This window comes from Strongylocentrotus purpuratus, unplaced genomic scaffold (genome assembly GCF_000002235.5).
Source record: "Strongylocentrotus purpuratus isolate Spur 01 unplaced genomic scaffold, Spur_5.0 spur5_scaffold_9, whole genome shotgun sequence".
NCBI lineage: Eukaryota > Metazoa > Echinodermata > Echinoidea > Camarodonta > Strongylocentrotidae > Strongylocentrotus > Strongylocentrotus purpuratus.
Genome location: NW_022145615.1, coordinates 12,634,484 through 12,659,036, shown reverse-complemented (window position 1 = coordinate 12,659,036; position 24,553 = coordinate 12,634,484). Strand labels below are relative to the sequence as shown.

Below are 24,553 nucleotides of genomic sequence, written 5' to 3'. Positions count from 1 at the left end.
CTGGGAACATCAGTCAGCAAGGTATTTCTATGATAATCTTTTAATACCTGCGATCGTATACTGATCTACTTTTCTTCGTATAGATGAGTGATATACAGGGTGGAATACATAGCAACTCCTCAAGGAGATTAGGTGCACAAATACTCAAAATATATCGCGATGAAAGAAATAGAGGGGAAATTATGATTAGATCGATGGTGTTCAATTACGGTCAATAAGTATAATATTAATTTCAAATGTTGACTTGTTTTGTTTTCGTTTGAGGGAAGGCGAGTTGAAAAGTACGCCGGTATTCTGTGATCGCCGTGGTGAACTTGAAAAAGATATTATTTTGAAACGTGCTGACTGCCGCATTAAAAAAATCAGAGTAGCGAAATTCACTACCATTAAAAATGTTGAAGTTTTGACAAATTATAGAGTTAAAAATGAACACAACAGAGCTATATTTATCAAACACATGACAATTAATGGCGAGTTTAAAATTAGCACGAAACAAACACGTCAATATCAGTCGTTTTTGCCCTTTATGTCTGTTCTATTTGAATCCCGATGAATATTGTACTTTTTTCAGCATGTAAGAATGTCAATGATTTTTCATTTGAAATTCTGAAATTGAAAAGGCAGGTGCGTGTAATCCTGGGCCTGATGCCCTGGTTAGTTTAAGGTGATTGCAAAAATATGCAGTTAATTGGCACGATTCCGTAGGCCATACACGTGTTTTTGGTTCCAAAATAGATAACTGACAAAATAATTAGCCATAGAATACATAATAAGTAATTAACTCACTCTTATCAACGATGTTTTTGTTTAGATTCTTTGCAACAGCGCAATCACAAAGACTTTCTACAGAAAACAACAAATTTAAAAGGCAATTTGAATAACCCTGAGCACCACCATTTTGGAAAGTGCGAACAGAATAATGACATGTTAGACCATCCGAGCATTATTTTTATGGGATTGTAAACAAGAGTTTTTTCAAAATTAACCTTAAGTCGATTTTTCGAAAGCATTTTCCATCGTGTCAGATATGCCCTTCTTTGTTTAGATGTTAAACAAAACAACATCTAACTGTTCTGATGGGTTAGGGTTAGGTTCATAATAGTTGATGCGAAAATTTGAAATTCCACAAATTTCTAATTTTTCGTCTGATGAAACTATTACTGTTGAGGTTGTTTAATTTTCTCTATTTTTATTCCGTTTAACTTGCAAATGGGCCGGACTTGCCCTTTAAATATACCAGCTTAGAATATGATTGGCTAATTCTACAGTATAATGGGCGACTTTAAATGAATCGTTTAGTGCAAACAAAAGAAAACATAAATAACCATTGAATCATATTTTATACTCACGCAGTTATCACACCGAATTGAGTCATACAAATGTTTCAATGGTTAACATTGAGGATCGTCGTGATTTTAGTATCAGTTCAGTTTCAAAGATATTCAAACATTCAAGTGCCAACCTTTCTAGACATAAAATAAGAGATCGGGTCGGCGCCATTTTGGCATTTTTATATCATGACATCATAACCTGCCAGTTGCTTGAGCTAAATTTGTGAGATGGCTAAACGGGGAAAATTAAAGGGGATTCGTTTGAGCGGAATTTATTTGTCAAAGTAATGTTTCATTATTAAATATAAATCGGATCTAACTTATGGTATATGTACCCGACTGAAACAAAGCCGAAATTATTTCCGAATTTAGCGGGCCACTGGAGTATTATTTTGTTGCCATATATGACTACCCGATGAGATAATAATGAAATTGAATATAATCATGTTCATTGGGATGACATTTGGATGAGTTCAAACAAATGTAATATAAGATTAATGATAGACCTACTCTTATATTGAAGAGGTACATAAAGGTTTTTCAAAAATAGCTTTTTTGAAGACCACAGAAAAAATATTGAAGATCGGCTACAATACCCTAAAATTTGCATTCTAAAATAGGTTGAGTAAAATTTAGCTAACAAGCACGAATGTTTAATTTTTATTTGATATTGGATAAAGTTACCCAACTTTTTAGAATGACATCTTTAATGAACAGAAATACACTTGCAATCCCAACTTCACCGCCCTCGATCCTCCTGCTCATGGCCAAGGCCTCGGTGGTCATCTATACCTTACTGGACCAGTGCCATCAACGAACAGGTGTACCGGCCAAAGAACCCACTCTGACTCACCTCAAGAAATTACTGGAGGAAATTCGATAGGAGCCGATATGGATCTAGGAACCGTTCCTAAATCTACATCAAGATGAGGAGGGCAGCTAGAAGAGGCCCAATCGATGACAGTTTTGAGTAGTTTTGCAATGGCAGTTAATGTATTCTGTTGAGTTTTTGAATGATCATACAAACACAATTCTCCATCGCAAACTCAATTTCTCCATCTCTCTCTCTCTCTCTCTCTCTCTCTCTCTCTCTCTCCACCCCTCTCTTTCTGTCTTCTTCCGTCCCTTCCTTCTCTCCTCATCATTTTCGCCCTCTCTCTTTCTCTATGTCTCTCTTCTGTCTTTCTCTCTCCCTCCCTCTTCTCCCCTTGCCCTTCTCTCTCTCTCTCTCTCTCTCTCTCTCTCTCTCCCTTTCCTTCTCTCCCTCTGTCTCTCTCTCTCTCTGATCACTAAAAGCGCAACCTTATTTCGAACCCATGTGCGAAAAACAATAACCTTTTGTGAAATATATATTGTATATAACAGGTGTCAACCTTTGTTTCGTCCAAAATGGTATTTCGTTCAGTCATTGTCATTTACACTCCAAAACTTGTCATGTCGCCAAGCCCCTAAAATGAGAAAAGAATGTTAGTAATTAAACATTTCGTGAATTCAAGGCTTTCGAATATTATCACCAGCAAACTCTCGATGGCTGCATGCTGTGGTGATATTTTGATACCATCTGAATTAATCATCCCGTGAATAACTGGGTTATTTTAGTTCGCCCCTCTCCGAAATGGGATTGACGCGACCTATTCTGAACGGAAATTCAATTATATTTCATTTCGATGATGTTCGTAGTGATTTATTCGAACTATATCTGGACTAAGGAAGGCATGATGTATGAAAAGTGTGCCAACGAATTCGAACATGCCGACTGTAATATTTTTGTCGTGATCTATATTGGAAATGAGCTTCTCTTCAATACATATAGATCACCGAATCGTTTACAATTATACGTAAAGAACAACAGACCGTACATCATCTTACGACATGTTTGCATAAAAAGAAATGAACACTCTTTAAACATTTATTTTAAATAATTATAATTGTTATTATCATTATCATCATCATCATCATCTTCATCATTGTTATTATTATTACAAATAAAATTAAAACTCTTTTGACATATTTAAGATAACATGAAAGTAATAGGCTACCTAATAGATTATTCGAAATGTTTCATGATCCTTTAAGAGATATTTGATCACGTTGATTCTCAGTAAAGGGAAATTTGCAAAAATGGCAGCCTTCCTGGATCAACCATGTGACTCCATATTAATAAAGATAATGATTTCTAGATTTTCAATTATTTGCATCGGGACAATCCATAAATTGCCTTGAAAGTTTTTATTAAAAATGTGTTGGTTATTTGCAGATCATTAAAAAAATGAATGACAATTTGTTAACATTAAAATCAAAAGATAAAATAAATGAAATAAATTGTTGTCCTTAAAATATATAAATAAAACATATATTCGAATGTTATATTGTTATATTGTTACAGTGTGTATTAAACAACTCACTCCTAGATCTCTATTGACTGATTGGTCAAACGTAATCAAGTGTTGGTCATTTGCTGAGACTATCTCACGTCTTCTCATGAAAAGGTGTGTAATAGATTTCAGTACTATCCATCGATTTTAAATGAAACGTGTTTTCATTCTTTCATTGCAAGATATCGTATACTTTCGTTCAATAGCTACTTACATCCTCAATTCAAGTGCGGATAGATGGTATAATGAACTCATTCGCATGCATCATTTATAAATCATTGTTAAATACTCATGATGCCGTGCATTATTCTTAAAATAGTGGATATACATGTCATATTTTGCCCATAATGATTTTAATGAATAATGTCTTTTTATGTTTAATGTAGAATGAGACAGGATTAACCAGTAAGATACTGATTAAATAACAACGATAGCAGTTTTTTTTTTTTTAAATAATAATTACATGCATCTTTACTTGATTTTTACCAAATAAACACAATAAAAGGTGCAAGGCAATACAAAATGCCAAACACGTTGTCGATGATTAATTAATTTCGACTATTCATGTCACGAATTGAAACAGGTTGATATGAAAGGTCAATTATATCACCGTTGAACTTTTAATACCAAATACCCGTACCGGCCTCTTAAAATGGAGTTCAGATGATTATTAGTGCGGAATAATCTTGTAGAGCACCGGTAAAACTATTCAAATAATATGAAGAAAAAAGCTTAAGTACATTTTTGTATTTCGTGTTCGGTAAAACCCTCTTATCCCTCTGTATCATGTACAACTTCCTATGCAGCTCAGGTCGAGATCGGGGATAAAAGCTCAGAATGGATTTGGTCTGGATTTAAGTGCTTTGAAAATAAAGGCTTGAAACATTTTTCGCTGATCCGTCGCTGACGGGTTCCCATTACTCATCCATCTATTTGTGAGGCTCGGGTCATAGTAACAACGAAACAGACAAATCTCAGGAATTAGAATGCATAACTACTGATGTTATAGATTGGCCATATCGGTATACACCAGAGGTTTGGCTATAATTTCTACATATGTATCATACCTTTATTGTAAGTATTTGCGTTAAATGTTTCAAGGTAACAATAATAAACTGGATACAAAATTACTTAAAAAGCTCAAATGTGTCACCGTGCTAAAGCCATGGAAAGATTGTTATTGACATGACGAAAATCGAAGGACATGATTTTCTAAAGGGTAGTTAATAATTAAAATGATAAAATCATGAACAAAACAATCGAAAAGAAAAAGAGAACTTTAAAAAACAAAAATTAGCTGGACATGAAAAAGGAACGCAGTTAATGTCTATTTACACGTGTGGGTTAAACCAACTTTTCACCAATTGAGAAAATTATGAATATATATTTATACGGATTCGGGCTTATCTGTGGTTTAGTGAATGTCGTAGAATATGCCTTTGGAAAAATATGCGTATACTGCAGATGATGACAAAAACTCATAGTAATAATAATGAGAATAACAACAACTTTAATTGAAATAATAATAAGAATGATAATAATGATTATAATACTATTAATACGAGTGACGATAAAAATAACAAAAGTAATCATCATTATCATATCCATTTATATATCATCATTCTCTTAATCATAAATGAAAATCGTCGGATTAATGAAGCACTTTCTCATGAGTGTACGCTCAATATGCATAATGTTAGCATGGCTTTAACTAAGCTTTCATGATAATGCATTTAACTATTCAAAGATTTTTTTTCCTGTATCGGTCAAATGAAAATAAGCGTCCCACTAAGTGACTTTTTTTTCCTCATTTCAATCTTTCGTTGCCCAAAGACGAAGTGAAAGCGAAACCGCATTGCCATTTCTTTCAGATTGAATCAGAAGTTGATAAGTGATAATAAGTAAGTATTTCATTCTTTTATATTAAACAGAAAGTTCGAAAAACGTTGCCAATTAAATGAGTTGAAACAAAATTTTCAATGGTGGTAACGGCCTTCGTTTGGGCAGCCGAATTTCTCATATATTTCCCCGTTTCTAAAATGTGAGAGTTTGAGAGAACCAATAGATGGCGCGCTTTGATCCAGTCTCTGTTTTTTAAAAGTAGATTAGGGGGAGGGCACAAAGAGAGGTAACCTGTTACCCCTCTCTCGGAAGGCCCCCTATAGCAACGGATGTGCCTCTGATTCCCTTCATCATACGGTGACTAATCATAAACTTAGAGAGACAGAGAGGGAAATACGATATATAGAGAGAGAGAGATGAAGAACGAGAGAGAGAGAATGGAAGAGAGAGAGAGGGGAGGAAGGGGGCAAATATTTCGGGGGATGGGGTCTAGCTCGTGGAGAAGAGGTGAAAACTTTAGCCTCGATTGACGCGGTATAAAAACCTTAATCCCTCCGTCAAAGAGCTCAGTTCGTGCCTTGGTTGATTGTGGAACTCATCTTCTTTCGTCTTCCTCTTCAATAGTTTGGGAACTTTATTCCTTTGTAACCTATCCTTTGTGGACTTAGGTGGAAAACTTTTTGATTTGATCTCTTCTTCCAAACTTGGAAACTTCAAAATCCGATCAAAATGCAGCAATTCCTGTTCTCATGTGTCTTGATGGGTGAGTAAAGGATCTTACTATTTTCATTTATCTTTTTTAAAATAATTATTCATTGTTGGTTTGTTTCTTTCTTTCCTTCCATCCTTTATAGTATCATAGCTTAAAATTAATAAGGTATAACATTCCATCTGTCTGTCTTCAATACTTAGCATTAGAAAATCATATTTCAGAGTCCTTTGTTTGTTAATGAGGCGTTTAAAGGGACCATCTTCAACAGAATTTTTAAAGATCAGTTTTGTATTTGTCAAATTTATATTTGGGCAGATCTTGCTCACTGCATTTATTTGACATGGTTTTTGTTTATTTGTTTCTTTGATTGTTCGTTTGTGCGTTTGTTTGTTTGTCTGTTTTGGGTTGTTGTTTTCTTCTTTTGGTGCAGTGTATCTTAATTCACTAACATAAGTTAGTTGTCTAACAGGATCACATCAAGAGTTATGTAATGAATACAGGGTGATATTTTTGTTCATTGACTCAATGTCTCAGGCATGTTGAAAAAGTGATATGTAGTTGAAGTTTACTGCTAAGGTTAAATCGAACTGATCACGTTTCAAAATGTTTTTTTTTCTTCAATTATATAATGATTATGATTTGTTTTATTCTTGGTATCATGAATGATGTTCTTGGTATTAATTGTTTTTATTATATTCATGGCGTTCCAATTACATGCTTTACATTCCATGTTTTTGCGCTCCCTCCTATTTAAAAAATATACATTGTTTGTTTGTTTTTGTTTTTATTTTTTATATCTGAATTTTCTAAATAGAACATAATCATAAACATAGATTAACAAATATCTCTTCATTTTATATAATTATACATTTTTAAGTACATTAAATAAGATGCATACAAACACAAATATAATTTCAATGAAAAAAGATAAATTACAGAAAACACAGGAGACCGCCATCATGAGCGGTAAGCTTGAAATCGATGGCGGCCTCGAGAGAATAGCGGCAAACTCTTAAATTATATAATTGTACACGCGAAATTGATCAAGTGGGTGCAGTGAAATGCATGTGCAAGTGCGAATGGGGATTGAGTGAATGCCTCTACATTACTGTGTGAACTGTATCGTAAAAATCACGAGATTGAAAACAATGTGCATTTACACATTCCCCCCTAAGAGTCTTTTTAATTATGTGATTTTCCATTTTATTCTTACATTAATCTATGTCATTGAAATTCCTATATTCATTTTGCAAATTAAATCGAGGCAAAATTTACTTCATCTTGTGTGTCTTCTTGTATGACCCACGCTTGAAATATTGAGATTGATAAATTACAAATTACTGTTAACTAATCATCTGAAACCAAGAAAATGAATTAGTGTAGATCGGGAGCATTAGGGGGAGCAGACAGTCAATTCGAATAAAATCGGTCTTAATATCAACTAATCTTAAAAGTCGGGCGTGGTGATTAGTTAATCCTGAAGACTTGGATTAAGGCATCTTAATGACAACTCGAGAGAGGATAGGTTCAAAGCTCCTGAGCCCAAACGAAAATCAATTCATTAACATTCATGTTGTAGACGTATAATGAGCATGTTAATCTAATTTCAATTCTGTGGGTAGGCGATAACATATTTCTTGAACCCGTGGAGCGCTGTTGATGGAAATATCTTAAGGAATTCTGGTTTTGGATGACCGATTTGTCACAGACTTAATTCACAGTCTTAATCAAGAAGGAAACTTAATTCATTCTCCAGTCTCGCGGTTGGTATAGAAGGATTAGCCAGGGGAATTCTGGCCGGAAAAACCAAGGGTGATACAGCTCTTAAACGGGCAAAGCGTGATTCAACGAGTCACCAGTTTTTTCTGCGACTTGGAATATGAAATATGATTTAACTTGTCTACTGTAAGTCTGTGACATTAGGTCAATTAGAGTGCTATTTCATTTTCTTTCAGTCCACTTAGTCAATTGAGTAACATCGCCCTTTTTAATTGAGTAGCATGAATATAAATTCTCTTACTTTTTTTCATTTTTTCAAAGATATAAGAATGAAATCATGAAACCATGTGACTTTCTATAAAAGAAAATAGTCAAGAAAAAATAAGAGGCTTTAAAGACATCTTTTTTGCCGATGTTTTTGTTTTAATTTTAAGATACGTCTACTCAGCTTAGGATAAACTTTGTGAAGGATTCTTCAATGACAATAATTTTGTTTATAGCCACATAAAGATTACAAATTGTTTGTCTTTTTTAAAATATACTTGTGTATATTTTGTTGAAGATGCATTCGTATAAAGAAGACATATGGGTATGTAAGAAGGAAAGACAAATCTCATTTTATGGAATAGAAACGCTCCTTTTATCTGTTCTGTTTTAATCACTAATATTTGCAAAATGAGTCATTCATGAGATTTTCCTGTCTAATCAATCAAGTGTGTCTATAACTTTAATTTCGATAATTTTTCATTTTATGAGTTCCATTTATGACATTTTTATTTACATTAGGCCCTCACTAATGTCATTTGCACAACGGTTGACAATGAAGCACTATAAAATTAATAATACACAGTTAGGATAATCGCCAATCGTTGATTCACAGTAGTAGGTCCATGAGTAAACGTGACCTAACTGCTTCTGAAAGGAAACTCTCCTAAGCTTGTTTAAACTTCAGTAAACTTAAAGAAGGCTTTCGTATGCGTGTCACCACCTTCTTTAGGGGGATGCATTCGATTTTGAAGGCTGAATCCTGACAGAAAATGTGATAGTGTCACTTGCAAAATATGACGAAGGCATATAACCCTGAAAAAAATATGTAATTCGTCATTTTTATAAAAGAGCTAGTTTAATTTTGGCTCTGACGGATTTACATGACTCAATATGATGAATATAATGAATCATCTACTCGAAATTAAATAGCACTTGAATTAAAGTCGAACATTTTGGATTTCGCTAGAATAATGTTCATCTTGCAAGTAAGTAAACAGCTATCATGGTGTTTTATTCTAACCCTTCCTAAATTCAGTGATCTTCTTTGTAAAATATGTCATGTAAACACAATAAAGATAAGCATTACCAAAATTAAATTTTTAGTTAGTTAAGTTAAGACTTTAAGTGCGCACTTAATGTCGATTCAATGAATGTTGTTCATTCATGTTCAAGTATATCCAACTCAATTGAAAAGGATATTTAAAATCCAGCTCGTTCGTTTGTGTCACCTTAGATCAAGATTAATGTAATCTTGATCTTCGGAGTAGTTGCTACAACCGGCCATGTCAGACAGGTTGCCCCAGGGTGTGAGATAGGACTCTTGTAGCGTGCCCCCATTTAAAACAATTATACAATAACAGTTAACATTATATTTAATTAATAGTATGAAACTATTAAAATTACTCTCATGGTACGGGAAAAAATATTGCATATATATATATTATGAATCAATTGATTTGGTCGATCGAATTCGATGGCACAAACACGGCACTACTGGACAGAGCTTGGTCTTGTTGCTCTGTTCGCCAGCAGTTTGAGGATATGGAATCCCGCGGCACATTACTCACAAGAGTTCTAACGAGCCAATAGAACAAAATCCAGCTGGTATGGTTGATAGTGGCAACAACAAACAAACAAATATTTCATTTCCTGGAGATGACATGACTTGACCATAAAATAATATTGGCTGCAAGACTCAGACACCGATAAGAAAAGACTGCAAAGTAATATCATTTACTGCCTTGAGGATGTTTAGGAAATTCGTTGAGATTAGCTAGTCAATTTTTTATTTCGCATTTACAGTCATGCGCCATCTAGCGGCAATTTACTGAATCTCTATTGAAATCGAAGAGGAAGACCATTCGAATAATCATGTACTGTTTTGTTGTAATTTTACAAGGAATTTCCTTGTCTTTATTAGCATTGCTGAATTTGTGTGTGTTCTGTATGCGTTTATTTGCGTGCTGGTTTGTCTATTTATTTGTTTTTTTTTTTGTTTTTTTTTATTTTTATGTTATGGTCTGTTTTCTGTGTGTTTTGTAGACTGAACAGGCCTAAATTTAGTTTTTGCCTTTGTTATAATATGCTGTATTTTTACTATTGTGATTTTCTTCTCCATCTCTTCTTCACTGTGTGTATTTGATGCTCTCTATGATGTTTTTTTTGTTCATAGTGTTTTCTATAATTAAGATTTCAAACTATTTAAAGACTGTTTCTTCATATTATTCGCTTTTCGTAACTGACAATTTATTTTCACTCTTTCTTTCCTTATTTTACAGCTTGCCTAGCCTCTTTCCAGGCTGCCCCCTTCGAGAACTTCGGCAACTTCGGTACCTACGGAGACGGCCAGAACGACCAATTCGACACACCCGACGCCATGGGCAACCAGTTCGGCGGTGATGTCAATGAGTTTGGTGATACCCCAGACTCACCAGACATGGTCGACTCCCCGGATGCAGCTGACTTCGATATCTTCGCCATGGCTGCCGCCGCGGCTGGCCAGGCAGCCGGTCAACAAGCCGCAGGTGGATCGTCCGGTAGCGACGACAGCGGCGAGGCATACGGATCCATGGGTGGCGGTAGCATGGGCTTCGGTAACTTCGGCGGCATGGGCGGCGGTATGGGCGGCGGTATGGGTGGCGGTATGGGCGCCGGTTACGGTAACCCTGGTGCAAACTACGGAGGCTACGGAGGCATGGGCGGTATGGGCGGTTTCGTCGGCAACCCCGGTTTCGACCAAAACGACATGTTCGATAATGACCCAGGTATGCTCAACGCTCAACGCTCATCCAAGGGACGTGGTGTCGGAATCGCGATTGCAACCATTGGCCTGGTCGTCGGCGCAGCTACCATTGCCGTCGTCATCATCCGAAAACAGAGGCGAACCAACCAAATGCAGAGTTTAAACTAGCCATGTGTCACCCACACACACAGGACAATCTTGACTCTGATTTTTGTACGAACATTCATCATAGATAGCCTGAACATTGTTACGTCATTGCCATTTATATGTAAGCCTGCTCATGCGCAAGCCTATCTTCACGATTACTCATTTTTAGCACGCGGTTTCAGAAGAAAAGGAAAAGATAGTTAATGAACATTAAATGCTTTCAGCCTAATTAGGACGCCATCGTTTATCAACCTGCCTGCTGGTCGGCTCGTCACCTGTTCTTCAACTGTCTCAAAGTAGTATAGCGCCCTCTCATCTTTCAGGACTGTCATGTTCTAAATGATCCGAGATAAAGACGGGGAGCGGAAGGTCGTTGTACTTTATTGCTTGCTTTGTCTTCATCAGTCAGAAGACAGTAAAACAATTGATTGCAATAACTTCATTAACATATGGCTTCCATTCAACTTCCAACTATGGACCAAATCTACTTTTTCTACGAACCGCTTTTACGTTTTATTCATATACGACAAGCTATAGTGTATTCATCGGTCGTTTGGTATGACCTCTTTGTATATTTTTGAAATATAATCCGTCGTATGATATATGAGTTGAATAAATACATATTGGGTGATTATTGTTATTGTGTAAGCATATGACTTCATGAACCCGATTATTCTTTCTTAAGAAAATACTTGAGCGCCGCCGTTTTCGTTATTCATGATATTGTGTTGCATGCTTGTTTCATTTGTAGAGTATTTAATCGGTTCTTGATTCCCAGACCCTTCTATGTAGAGAATACACCACTGGTCGTGTTATATTTCTTGTATCTTACTATGGCGTAGAACGAATAGTAGGCCCATTGCAAAGATCAGCTACACACACATTATCAATATTATTCAAATCATTATTATGCTATTCAAACTATGTAAAGGACTTGTATTAAGCAAGAAACATGAAAGAAAAAAAGGCATTAAAGTTCAGTTTTATAGGGCACGCTCATTGAATCTTTAGGGCATGGGATGAATTTAAATTGACAAATTGCAATTATTGCGTTGATAAGATATTAGAAAACAGGACTACGCTGTCGCAAGTAATGGGAATTATGATGAGATTTAAAAGAAAAATAGGTGGGTTGAAAACCGTTTCCAATTGATTAAGGAAGAATCCATATCACAGTCTTTCAGAGTGCATATTAATGCAGGACACAGATTATTATAATCAAACAATTCTGTTCTCAGAGAGAGAGAGAGAGAGAGAGAGGGAGAGAGAGAGAAAAAAGAGTGAGATAAAGAGAGAGGGGGGAGAGAGAAAGAGAGAGCAAATGGAGAAAAGACAGATGAAGAGGGAAAGAGAAAGAGGCAGAAAGACAGAGAGAGATAGACAGACAGACGGACAGACACAAACACAGAAAGAAATTGTGAATAGGGACCAAGGAAGAAAAGAATGACAATCAGACGGAGAGAGCGACTTGTTTAAAAAGTTTCTTTGAAAAAGTGGGAATACAAAATAGTCCGCTATCAAGACAATATCAAATCGGATGATAAAAAAACATGCGAAAATGAAGATTTTAAATAATAATTTTAAAAGAGGGGAAGGATGAACAATATTTTATATTGATAACTTTTCACTAGCTGATTTTCACCCCAAAAAGTACATGAAACCTCTCGACATGACACCTGCATCACTCTCTCAACCATTCCATTATTCCATGTCATTCATTAAAATAATATGAAACATAACATGACAAGTGGTAACTCCTGTCAATATTTCATTTAAAAAGCCATCTTCACTGTCTTGAGTAGCTGTGTATCATGTAAACAAAGCGGTATGATCGCTGAGTCGATCGTCTTTAAACACCATCGTTGATGAGTCCTGCCGTGTCATCGCGTTCCATTAGGGTTGCGAGGACATCAAATTGGTAGGTAGTACGGGTTCCTTGTACTTGGACAATGGCGGATCCAGGATTTTTAAATATACGGGTTTAAATTTTGGCTCTCTTCACCCCCCCCCCCCCCCTGCCCCTCCCCTCCCGCGTCCATCTTTACACGTGCAAGCTTAGAGGAGTTGAAGAGGTAGAATTCCAAGGAATATTTCGTCACAAGATAAATTTGTTGTAGTTCCCTCTTTCGATCTTTCCATTTAACCAAATTGCCACCCCATTGCCGCCCCCACCCAAGCCGCCATTTTAAGGGACCGTAATGTTACCTCATGATTTTAAAGAAGCTGGAAATCGAATGAGTTAATTTTCTCATATTCATAATATTTGTAACGATAGGAGAGCTTTTATAATTGATTTTCTTTTCTTTTTTTTTCTTTTTTTTTTGTAATCAATCAGAGCAATAACATCAACAGAACTACTACGATGATCAAAGGCAGGAGCATCAATAATATAAATAATATCATTTAGTGGTTGTTTTAGAAGCTGAAAATCAAACGTTTTAATTTTCTCATATTGATAATATTTGTAAAGGAGAGAAGTGCTTTAATAATTAATTTTCTATTTAAAAAAAAAAAAAAAAAAAAAAAAAAATCAATTTTTTTTTTTTTTTTAAATCAATCGGAGCAATCACTTTAACATAATTATTACGATGGTCACAGGCAGGAGAGTGCGCATCTATAATGTGCATCTATAATGTGCATGATTATCATTTAGTGGCATTTAGAAAGGCATTAACATGATTAATGCACTAACTACGGTTTCGAACCCAGATCCTCCCGGTTCCATAACATAACTAACGCCCTATACCACTCAACTATCGTGTTACTGTCTCTTCTTATGTTGGGATTTGTTCCCAATCATCAAGATGAAGTTATATACAACGTTATTATCATTTAAAAAAAATGCACACGAAATGTTAACATTAAAACAAAATCCTTCATAAGTAAGGTTTGGGTTTTAATTATTTCATTATGATATTATACAAACTAAGTAAAACATTAGGGGTTTGAATTTATTCCTTTTTATTTCAAAACATTCAAAAACACAACTAGCCAATTTCCAATTTTTGCACCTGATGAGCATAGAATTATATCTAGATTCCATTTTCTCGATTAAAATATTAATCTATTATGTTAGAATCTGTTTTAAAGGAAGAAATATTGATTTCATCTTTAATATAATCACAATATTATTATCTCTGTCATTTATAGTCTTCTACCGCTCTACACCATCTAATATGAAATGTTCATCATCATCTTCATCATGATTATCATGATCACCATCATTATCATCATCGCTGCCAGTAGCCAAGCTATCATCATTATCATATATTATCAGTATAATACAGAACTTAGAACTTTAGGGTAAACATTTATGAGATATTTTTTGTATAAATCAAAGTAACGATCTATAACAAAATGAACTTATCGTTCTTATGTTTTACTAATCAGTATGATAAAAGCACAGTATGCGAGATTAATCGTGACAAAAGTTGCGGGAGATTCAGAGAAAGACTTCATACGTGAAATGAATTTATAGAGGGACCGTTTAGCCGTCTGTCATCGCGGCAGTATATGGTCGTCCATTCCGCCCATTACAGCGAATTATCGAGTTTTAAGCGGGTGCGTTCCCGGCCCATTTTGACCGTCTTGACTTGGTGACTGAATCAGCAGAAGACTGCAATGACTTAACGACTCTCATTTCTGTCTATTATTAATCACCTAACGGGCTAGATCGATTGTTTATTACTTGGGATATAGTTTTACTGATTTGGCTGTCTCGCGATCTCCAGCGGGCTGCCGCAGCGGCTTTCTCATCTCTCCTCCGTCCATCTACACAACACACTACCCACAGTATCAGCTACGCAAGTCAGAGTAACCCGACACGCTAATGACTACTCCCATAGGTGACGACAACGAATCGTCGAAAGTTGACTAAAATGTTTGGGTAATTGGCTCAAATAGAGTGATTCTTCGCATTTTGTTTTTCGTGGTCTGTTTTTCCCTTCTTCTTCTTCTTTCACTCCCTCCCTCCCTCTCTCTCTCTCTTTCTCTTTATCTTTGTTTTAGTTTTTTCTGTCTATTAATCTACTGGTGGCGTTTGATGTGAGGAAGAGCCAGCCCAAACCACCAGGGAGATGAGGGATGTTGTTATTACACCCTAGGAGGAGCCAGGGAGGGATGGTGATGCTGATGGTGGGATGACGCTGATGGTGGGATGATGATGTACTGGTAGGATCACGTGTCCAGAGCGAAAAAGAGATGAAAAGTGGGCAAAACTTAAAGAGGGACAGAGACAGGCATATGGATTAGAAGAGAAAGAGAGAGAGAGAGCGGGAGCGCCGCTGAGAGAGGATAGAAAAAGAGCTCACTGTCTTGATCAGTCAGTAAATATTATAGAATAAACAAAATGCAACAGTATGAGAGCTAGCGGAAGCAAATGCACAAGATTGCAGTCGGGGAAGTCAGAAAGAAAGGTAGAGAGAGCGAGAGAGAGAGAGAGAGAGAGAGGGGTGTAGCGAGAGAGACAGAGAGACAGAGAAGAGAAAAAAGGAGAGGGAGAAGGGGAAGTGGAGAGAAAAGACACAAAAAGAGAGAGAGAGAGACAGAGAGAGAGAGAGAGAGAGAAGGGAAAAAAGGAAGAGAGAGAGAGAGAGTAGAGTAAATTAAAGTGGAACAGTTTCAGAATTTGTAAAAGACATTAAAGATGGAAATCAAGAAATACATTTTAAAAAAGAAAGAAAGAAGAGTAAAAACAAAAAAAGGGTAAAGGCTACGAAATACGAATAAGAGACAAATAACGGAAATAAGGGAGAAAAGAAAGTGAATTCTTAAATTCTACATTTAAAGTCCCCACTTAGCCAAATTATTACAAAAGATGGTTTGGAACAAAAACGATTTTGCGATTGATTTGTAATCGTGAAGCATATTCTTTAAAAGTATATAGATAACAAAATAGTAATCTGACACTTTGATAAAAGACACGTTCTTCAAATATTATTGCTCAGTAAGCTATTGCACTGAGAATGACTAGTGAACATGGAATTTGATTTCTCAATATGATTATTATTGTGCATGTGAGTTAATGGCCAACTTTAACTAATATCATCTTATTTTAACCATGTATAATGCAATGTAAGCAAAATTGTATCTAAGTATATTATGTAGCTCATTGTAAGCGCTTTGAGCACCCTCTGGGGATATGTTGCGCATTATAAAATAATGTCTGTATTATTATTATTATTATCTAATCATTCGATTAAAAATGACAATAAACAACATTTAAACAGTGGATTCATGGATCCATATTGGAAAAAGAGAGGAAGAGTGTTATAAATTATAATGCGAAATTTGATTTGATTTTTTTTTTAAATATTTGTTTTGATATAATGTAAACAAAACAATTATGTAGGCTTACTTTTTTTTTCTTGTCCTCTTACCGAGGTGTTTTATTTCACATATTTCACATTTCATATATATTTACATCAATTTACATTTTAATATAATACAAAAAAGACAAAGTATTATTATTATTAACATTTCTTGAAAATTTCTTTGTGTTTCGTCAATAAAAAACTTTGTTTATTTGCTAGGTAATATTGTAGTTTTAATTTAAAAATAATGAAGGCTTACTTAAGCGTACAAAGTACTAAAGCATATTGTGAGAAAAGATAAAAAGGGATGATACATTTTGTAAAATATCGGTAATTATTTTGAGTCTTTAGTCTCCTATAAACCTTCAGAAATGTACGATATTGTTTCCAAAATTGTGAAAATCGAAGAACAAAAATGCCTTAAAAAGATTTTTTTTTTTTTTTTAAAGATAGAAAAGAAGAGGCAGCGAGAGACAGACAGAGACAGACGAACACGAGACTTGAGAAATCAGGAATCATTTATCGGTGTGCGTTTAACGTCAAGAGTCGGATTGGCCAGGAGGGTTTGTGAATTCCCAACGGATATAACGTTACCTGTATTAATAGCAAGCAAGCGGTGCAATTAGCGAGCTTTTACACGGACATTGCGCCCGTCTCGCACCGGTCGTCGGTCGGCTGGATCACACTATATCTCGCTAGCTTGACGGGGAAGGAATATCCGTTTTTACTCCTTACTTTCTTCCCTTTCTCGCAATCTCTCATACTCCAATCATTGTATCCTCAGCGGGGATAGAAGTGAGGATAGATGCGATAATTAAAGCGAGTTCGAAGATGCGATTAAACCCACAGCCTGTCAGCCCATATCCATCGGGATCTTATACCCCTCTCTCCATTTCTCTCTCCCTTTCTTTCTTTATTGCTCTCTCTCTCTCTCTCTGTCTTTCTCTCTTCCTACCCCTTCTATATAACTTTCTCTACCATCCTCTCTTTCTTTCTCCCTTGATCGCCATTCTCTTTTTCTGTCTATTTCTCTTTTTTGTCTTTCTTTCTCTCTCTCTCTCTCTGTCTTTCTCTCTTCCTACCCCTTCTATATAGCTTTCTCTACAATCCTCTCTTTCTTTCTCCGTATCGCCATTCTCTTTTTCTTTCTCTTTCTCTTTCTCTTGTTTATTCTCTCTTTCCCCTTCCCCATCTGACTTCCATCGCTTTCCTCTTCTCCCTCTCTCTCTCTCTCTCTCTCCTTCCGTCTCTCTCTCTCTTTCCTTGCCACTCTATATCTCTCTCTCCCTCTTTCCCTCCTTGCCCCTCTCTTTCTCTTTCTCTTTCTCTTCCTCTTCCTCTCCCTCTTTCCCTCCTTCCATCTTCCCTTCCTCTCTCTCCCTTGCTCCCCTGCCGGCAGACAAAATAAAATCATCCCTATATACAATCAGCGAGTTGCATTAGAAATATCAGCCGAAGCTTTCGCGGGGGACGAGACAGAGCAAGGCCAACACGTTGCCACGTATTATAGTCAAGGAAGGCCATCGTTTTTGCTATCGGGGGAAGATGTGAAAATGTTATTGCTTTTTACATAATCTTTCGAGATTTTTTCTTTATTCAGATATTTCTTGATTTGAACGATTGAAATTATCCTCGCTCTGTGATGCCGATCCCTTGAATTGAAATCCTGTGGTTTAAGACTTATACATTGAAATAAATAACACCATATTTTGTTAGATCTCCATTGCGGTTGTACATGCTTGAAAAACCCTTAGAATATCAACAGACTTTAAGCATTCTGCTGCACGAATATCAATGTTTACTACTGTTTATACCTTCGTTAAATTGCAATTTTGTGTTATTTGGTGAACGAACGTTCAAGATGGTTCCGCAGCGATTACATGTAATGAAGTACCCCTGTGCTGTCGGGAGAGGTGGACTGCTTCTGCCGCTGCTTCTACCCCTCTCTCTCTCCCGGGGGAATGGGCGAAAAAAGGGGGAACGAATTCGGTTAAGATCATCATCTTTGAAGCAAGAATGATGAAGATGATGATGAGGGTGAGGATGATTATGTTTCAGCTACCGCTTTACCCGTGCTAGCAAATAATTTTGCCACCTCAGGCCTTCTCCGAACGTCGCGGAAGTTATTCGCTCTTCAGAATTGTAAAGAGGAAGTCCTTATCTAAACAATACTTGACGAAACCTCTTCGTTTTCCGGCGTACGGCCGACGACTTAAAGGAACGTCTAAGAACTTTTCATTTTCAGTTTAATTGTTGAACTATTGATTCAATAATTTAATTGATTTGTACATGTAAATTCATTTAAAACGAAGACGGTAGCTTAATTCGTCATTGTTTTTTTTAAATCACATACTTTATTATTTATTTTAGAAAGCATGTGAAAAGGAACATTAAAGTCTAGGCTATTAGTATTACTTGAATACACATGACAGTGAAAGGCGAAAAAAACATACAATGTAAGAAATGCATCAAAAGGAAAAGAAATTAAACGATTCGCAAAATGTTTTTAAAAAAAACATGACTTGTCATCATAGACTAATTAGTACATTTGGCCCGTACTAACACATGATTATATAGTAATCTTATTCTGTAGCAATATTCTTTTTTTTTAATCACACTATTTGACAAGGCATGTTTCTTCTTGTTGGCGAGTATACATTGTATCTTATTCCCATCAACATGATCAACTTCTATTTCTTTCTTTTCTTTTTTCATTTAGAATAATATTGAACTTCTTGTTCTTAAAACGATTACATTCTGAATGGAATGACGTCAGGAATTTTCTGTTGTGTCTGTTATAATCGTTGGTATTTCAAAAGACATAACAACCAAACCCACAAAAAATGTATTTCAAACTCCCTGATCTAAAAAATCAATCGTAATCGAGAATAAATGTGTGCCAATGTGCAATTGCTAATCACCAACACAATAAAGCCATGCAGAATTGATTTTTGGATAATATACACCATTTGTTGAGCCCCACTTAATACACTGCGAAAAGTGTGAAGAAATCATGATGAGAAAGATCTATAAAAATGGGGGGGGGGGGGTGAGAATAAGAGGAAATAAGAAAGGCTTCCTTCCACAAGGGGGCGACAAAAGTAAATGTTTAACATTGCGAATAATGGAAATAAGAATGATTTCAAAAACCTTATATGAGAGAGAAAAGAAAATAAAATGGAAAGAAAAAAATAATTAGAAGGAAAAAATTGTGTTGACAGCGATAGGGAGATATTTAGCCCGTTTGGGGAATAGTAAACGCAACTAACTAAAGCGAACAATTGAAATGCACTTAAAAACCGAGGCGGCTGACCAGAAAAGAGGGATATGATGTCCTTTAACGCTGTCAAAGTCCTAACTACCGTGTATGTCAGTCGTTTAGGGAACACGTGTCATCTGTTACCCACTGATATTTGAGACTCTCTATTCCAAAGCCACCTCTTTAAATTGAAACTCAGCACTTGAACCTTAATGGGAAAAAAGTCCTAATCCAGGCAAACAGGAAAAAATATGACATGTAAGGAGAGAAATATTAGGAGAGAAATCTGGAATCGATCGGATTGGGAGTATTTTACCACCCGAAGAAAGAATATCCCATACTTGATAGCGATATACCAGGGCAATTCAGGCAATCAACCGTATGTAATTGTCATGATATCTTTCTCTCTCTTTCTTTTTTATCTATTTTTTCTGTCACTCCCCCTTTTTCCCCTCTTCTCTACCTCTCTCTCTCTCTTTCTCTCCCTCTCTCTGTATAATTGTGTGTATGTGCGTGCGTGTGTGCGTGTGTGTGTGTGGGTGGGTGTGTGTGTGTGTGTGTGTGTGTGTTTGTCTGGCTATCTGTCTGTCTCTCCTTCTCTTTCTCAGTCCCCTCTATTTATTTCTCTGCACTTGTTTTCGTTTGTTTGTTTTTAACCCTTCTTCCTGTTATATTATTAATCATCTGTTAAGAGCCAAAACGGCATCAAAGTTCATGAGTTAACACCCTTCTAGCTCCAAACTGATATTTTCCCATCCCAGCCCCCCCCCTTTTTTTTCCTCCCTCTCTCTCTCTCTCTCTCTCTCTCTCTCTCTCTATATTATGTATATATATATTATACCTCTATATCTCTTTCTCCTTCTCCTTCTCTCTCTCTCACTCTCTCTTAATTTCTTTTTCCCACTCTCTCTAGCTCTTTCTCTCTCCCTCTCTTCCTCTCTCTCTCTCCCTCTCTCTCTCTCTCTCTCTCTCTCTCTCTCTCTCTCTCTCTCTCTCTCTCTCATTCCATCTCTCTCCCCCGAGTCTCTCCTCTACCATGCCTTCATCATATTCTCAGACTTAATTTCTGTCTCTTTCCATCTTGAGTAGAGTTTGTATAATTGCAATGGGTGTAAGGTGTACCGTTTAAAGCTCCGTTAACATATGGCAATATCTACCCATGTTTGAACGTCTTGAACCCCTGCACATCATAAAAACCCACTCTTCTTTGTGCACGCGATATACGGTTCGCGCTCACCAGTCTGCGCTGTCATGGCTATATGGCACCCCGAAAATGCCGAAAAGAATGGGCTAATGTGAACATGCCACACACTCTCCTTAAAAATCATCTCTCTTAAGATGTGCAACGAACGAACAATTAACTCTTAATACCTCTTGGCAATACCTTGGATAGTCTGAAGTAGATTAATATGGTAATGCGGGTGTATATGTTATAAGCATGCTGATATAACCCCAGGGCACATATGACATTGCTTGCTATGCTGTTTTCACATCTTAGGATAATTGATATTAATAGCGTTTTGTAATCTCCCTAATATTGCCTTGAAGAATATGTTTCACCGTACTTTTAATTGTTTCCTATGTCTTCTTGTTTTTCAAGGAAACTTCATAAAAGTGAATTTTAAAGAAGCCTACTTGCATGTGTTGATATCATTGATTATCTGCTATTACACAAAATGATTTTCAGTGGATTTAATGGACTCTACCTAGCACCACTTCACAAACACATTTTATAATTTGATTAATTCCATGAACTTTCGGATAAGAAGGGCCAACATTGTTTCTCTAAGTTTGCACTTCTAATTCAAAAGGAATGTGTCTATCTCATCATTTTATTTCGTGTCGTGAAATTTGTGTTATTAATAATTTGAATAGCATATCTGTAATAATTGATCTTTATATAGAAGGACATTATTACGCCAAATTCCGGGAAGCTAATGAATAGGAAAATTTGTTTCTTTTTGGACTGGGCCCATAAACATAAAAAAGACATGAAACATAATAAACAAATATATCGAAATTACTACTTATACATCATTATTTGCTGCCATTATAACTTATTCTTCCAAATACTGCAGACTGGTCTGACGGATTTTGAGATTTTTTTTTAATGACAGATTTATTTTATGTATCACTTAAAGATACGGTTTGATATATTTTGATTTATTTATTTATTTATTTATTCACAACCAATGGATTGCCCATTGTCAGCTAATAGCTGTTTTTGAAAGGGGTTCAGACAAAGAAAAAAAAAAGGGAAAATACCGAACAAAAAACATACCTATAACAAGCAAATCACGTGTAACGTGACAATAGAATAGCGATAAAAATTTAACTACCGAAAACAAAATATGAAAAATGGAATAAGATGATTTTCAGAGTCTCCTTATCATGATTACTCCTACTCATCCAGATCAGTGTTTTGTTAAAAATATATAATGCATGAAATAAAATCCTATAATGGGCTACCAATTTTGATCTTTACGAATATTATCCTCCTCATAATTTACCTAAATTGACGAACCTTCCGTTGATTTCATTATTTACGTCGTGACAATTTGTTTTAAAAGAAACTAAGATTAAGGATGGCTGTCGCTCTTGCGTAGGCATTTCACAAAGCCACCCAGTTTGTTGTTTAGATTTTTCGAGATTAGGGCTCACTGAAGTCCATTAGTTTAGTGAACAATTTAATCCATGCATGACATTATTACCCCTTCAAAAGAGTCCGGTTAATTCCATTTCGGCTGAGAATCTGTCCCTTCCCCCGCGCGAGTATATTATGTAAATGGGTAGTATATACGTATACGTTGAAATGTCAGCTAATCTCTCTCAATGGCGGCTGTAATGCTAAAGGGATATCGACCAAATGCTACACAAAGATTATCATCATTCTAAGTATGATATTCAGAGTCATATCCGGACGTTTTAAGAAAATATGAAAGGAAAAGCTAATCCCGATTGTAGGCCCATTTGATTAAATTCATTAAGAGAGGAGTTGGATTAGGGAGAGACATAGATGGATTACAAGAGGGAGACCATTAGGTATTCATAAGCGATTGTTATAAATGTAGCTTCATGTTATTACTTTAATTGGGAATTTATTCAAAGAGCTTTGATTGTTGTAACCCTCTGACGATGGGAGGTTTGGGCGCCGAGGCTAGCCGACTGATAGCCCGGAGCGTACCGATCCATCATCGTGAAGTCAGCCACCCATCTGTGACTCTACGCCTTATGCATCGTGCTCTTTCTTTTCGCGCTTATGATGTGAATTAGCTTGTAATACACGGGGAATTTTTATTAGTTGATGTGTGTTTAGGGAGTGTGGTTCTGTGGTGATATCATTTTATCGTCATCATTATCATCACCATCATCATAATCAACATAATCACCATCATCACCATCATTAACATCATGAACGTTATCATATCATAACCCTCACCATCGTCACCATCATCATCATCACCATCATTGACATCACTTCAACCATCATCGTCATCACCATCATCACCATCGTCATCACCACCACTATCATCATCACCACCATCACCACCATCACCATCGTCATCATCACCATCATCATCATCACCACCACTATCACCATCACCATCATCATCATCATCATCACCACCACCACCATCATCATCATCATCATCATCATCATCAACAGAAGACGAAAAATAAAAATCTATATGCCATTAATATTTAACATGAAAGTCAAGATTCAATATGTTAAATTTGTATGTAATATAGTTGGTGTTTTTTTTTAAAATTATGTAAGGACTTAATTATGAATTCTATCACCGGCCACCTCTACGTACAACCTTACACTGAGGACACAATGAGTAATGAAGCCGGTTTCATATTTAAACATTGTTTTCTAGTTTTCTTGTTTTTGTTTCAATTGCATTCTCTTAATCAATCGCCTTAGGGAATCCTTTCTAAATACTATTTGCGCCCGTCTTAATTCTATATCTACCTCTCGCCTTTACTCACTTCAGCGCCGATATGTTTAAACCAGATAATATCGTCCATCGGGCATTGTGTAAAAGAGTGAGATAATTGATGCGATCCCACGCGGGTCAATTCGGATGCAAATCAACGGGTTTTTCTCCTTCGTTTACGCTCTATTATGGTCCCCTGCGAGTATCTATAATGACTCTATCTGCTATTGTTTGCTTGGGAAAATGCTCTATAAAGCTAGAATCTCACCAGGATCATAGTAGGCCCATGCCGGGGTGCAGGCGTTAATCACTCAAGTTGTAAGATTGCTTTCCATTTATTCCAGTTATCGCAAAACAAAGGGACAAGGTTATTTTCCCGCCGACAACATTTTGTCGCTGTTTTATAGCTATGAATCTTTAAATGAACGCGTTGTCATTATGTGTAAGTTAAATGCTTACCTCGTGTACCTTAGCTGTATCATGTTTCGTACTTACTCCATTCAGCCGTAAATTCTACTTTGGAAAGCACTGTATATGTTTTCATCCATAATTATTCAACATATTTTTTTCACACCAATAATGTGAAAAACTTCCATTGTTATGTTACCCTTTTTTTTTCTCTGGCAAGAAATATATTTTTGGTTACTGTAGTTTTTAAAGTGTTAACATCTAGTTATACACTACTTTTTTGCGGGGCTGGTACTTCCGCTTGTGGAAGAGTAGGCCCGTATACATACGGTTTATTATTTTGTTCATAATTTTATTTTATTTTTCCTTGCACAACATTACCATAACCACGATAAACGAAGGTCTGTGACCAATCTTTCCACATTTTCTTCAACATTTCCCCCTGTCTCGTCATTATTTTTCTTACATCATTCTGTCATCTTCCAACATTTCTTTAT

The 24,553-nt window shown here is 36.1% G+C and overlaps 1 protein-coding gene across 1 annotated transcript; it reads left to right on the top strand.

The window, feature by feature from the left end:
- The first annotated feature begins 6,109 nt into the window (after positions 1-6,109).
- On the top strand, positions 6,110-11,825 carry LOC115920742 (glycine-rich cell wall structural protein 1-like). Its single transcript, XM_030977281.1, has 2 exons — positions 6,110-6,311; positions 10,526-11,825. Exons 1-2 carry the CDS (start codon positions 6,278-6,280, stop codon positions 11,155-11,157), a joined length of 666 nt encoding a protein of 221 aa, XP_030833141.1. The 5' UTR covers positions 6,110-6,277; the 3' UTR covers positions 11,158-11,825.
- Positions 11,826-24,553: the final 12,728 nt, after the last annotated feature.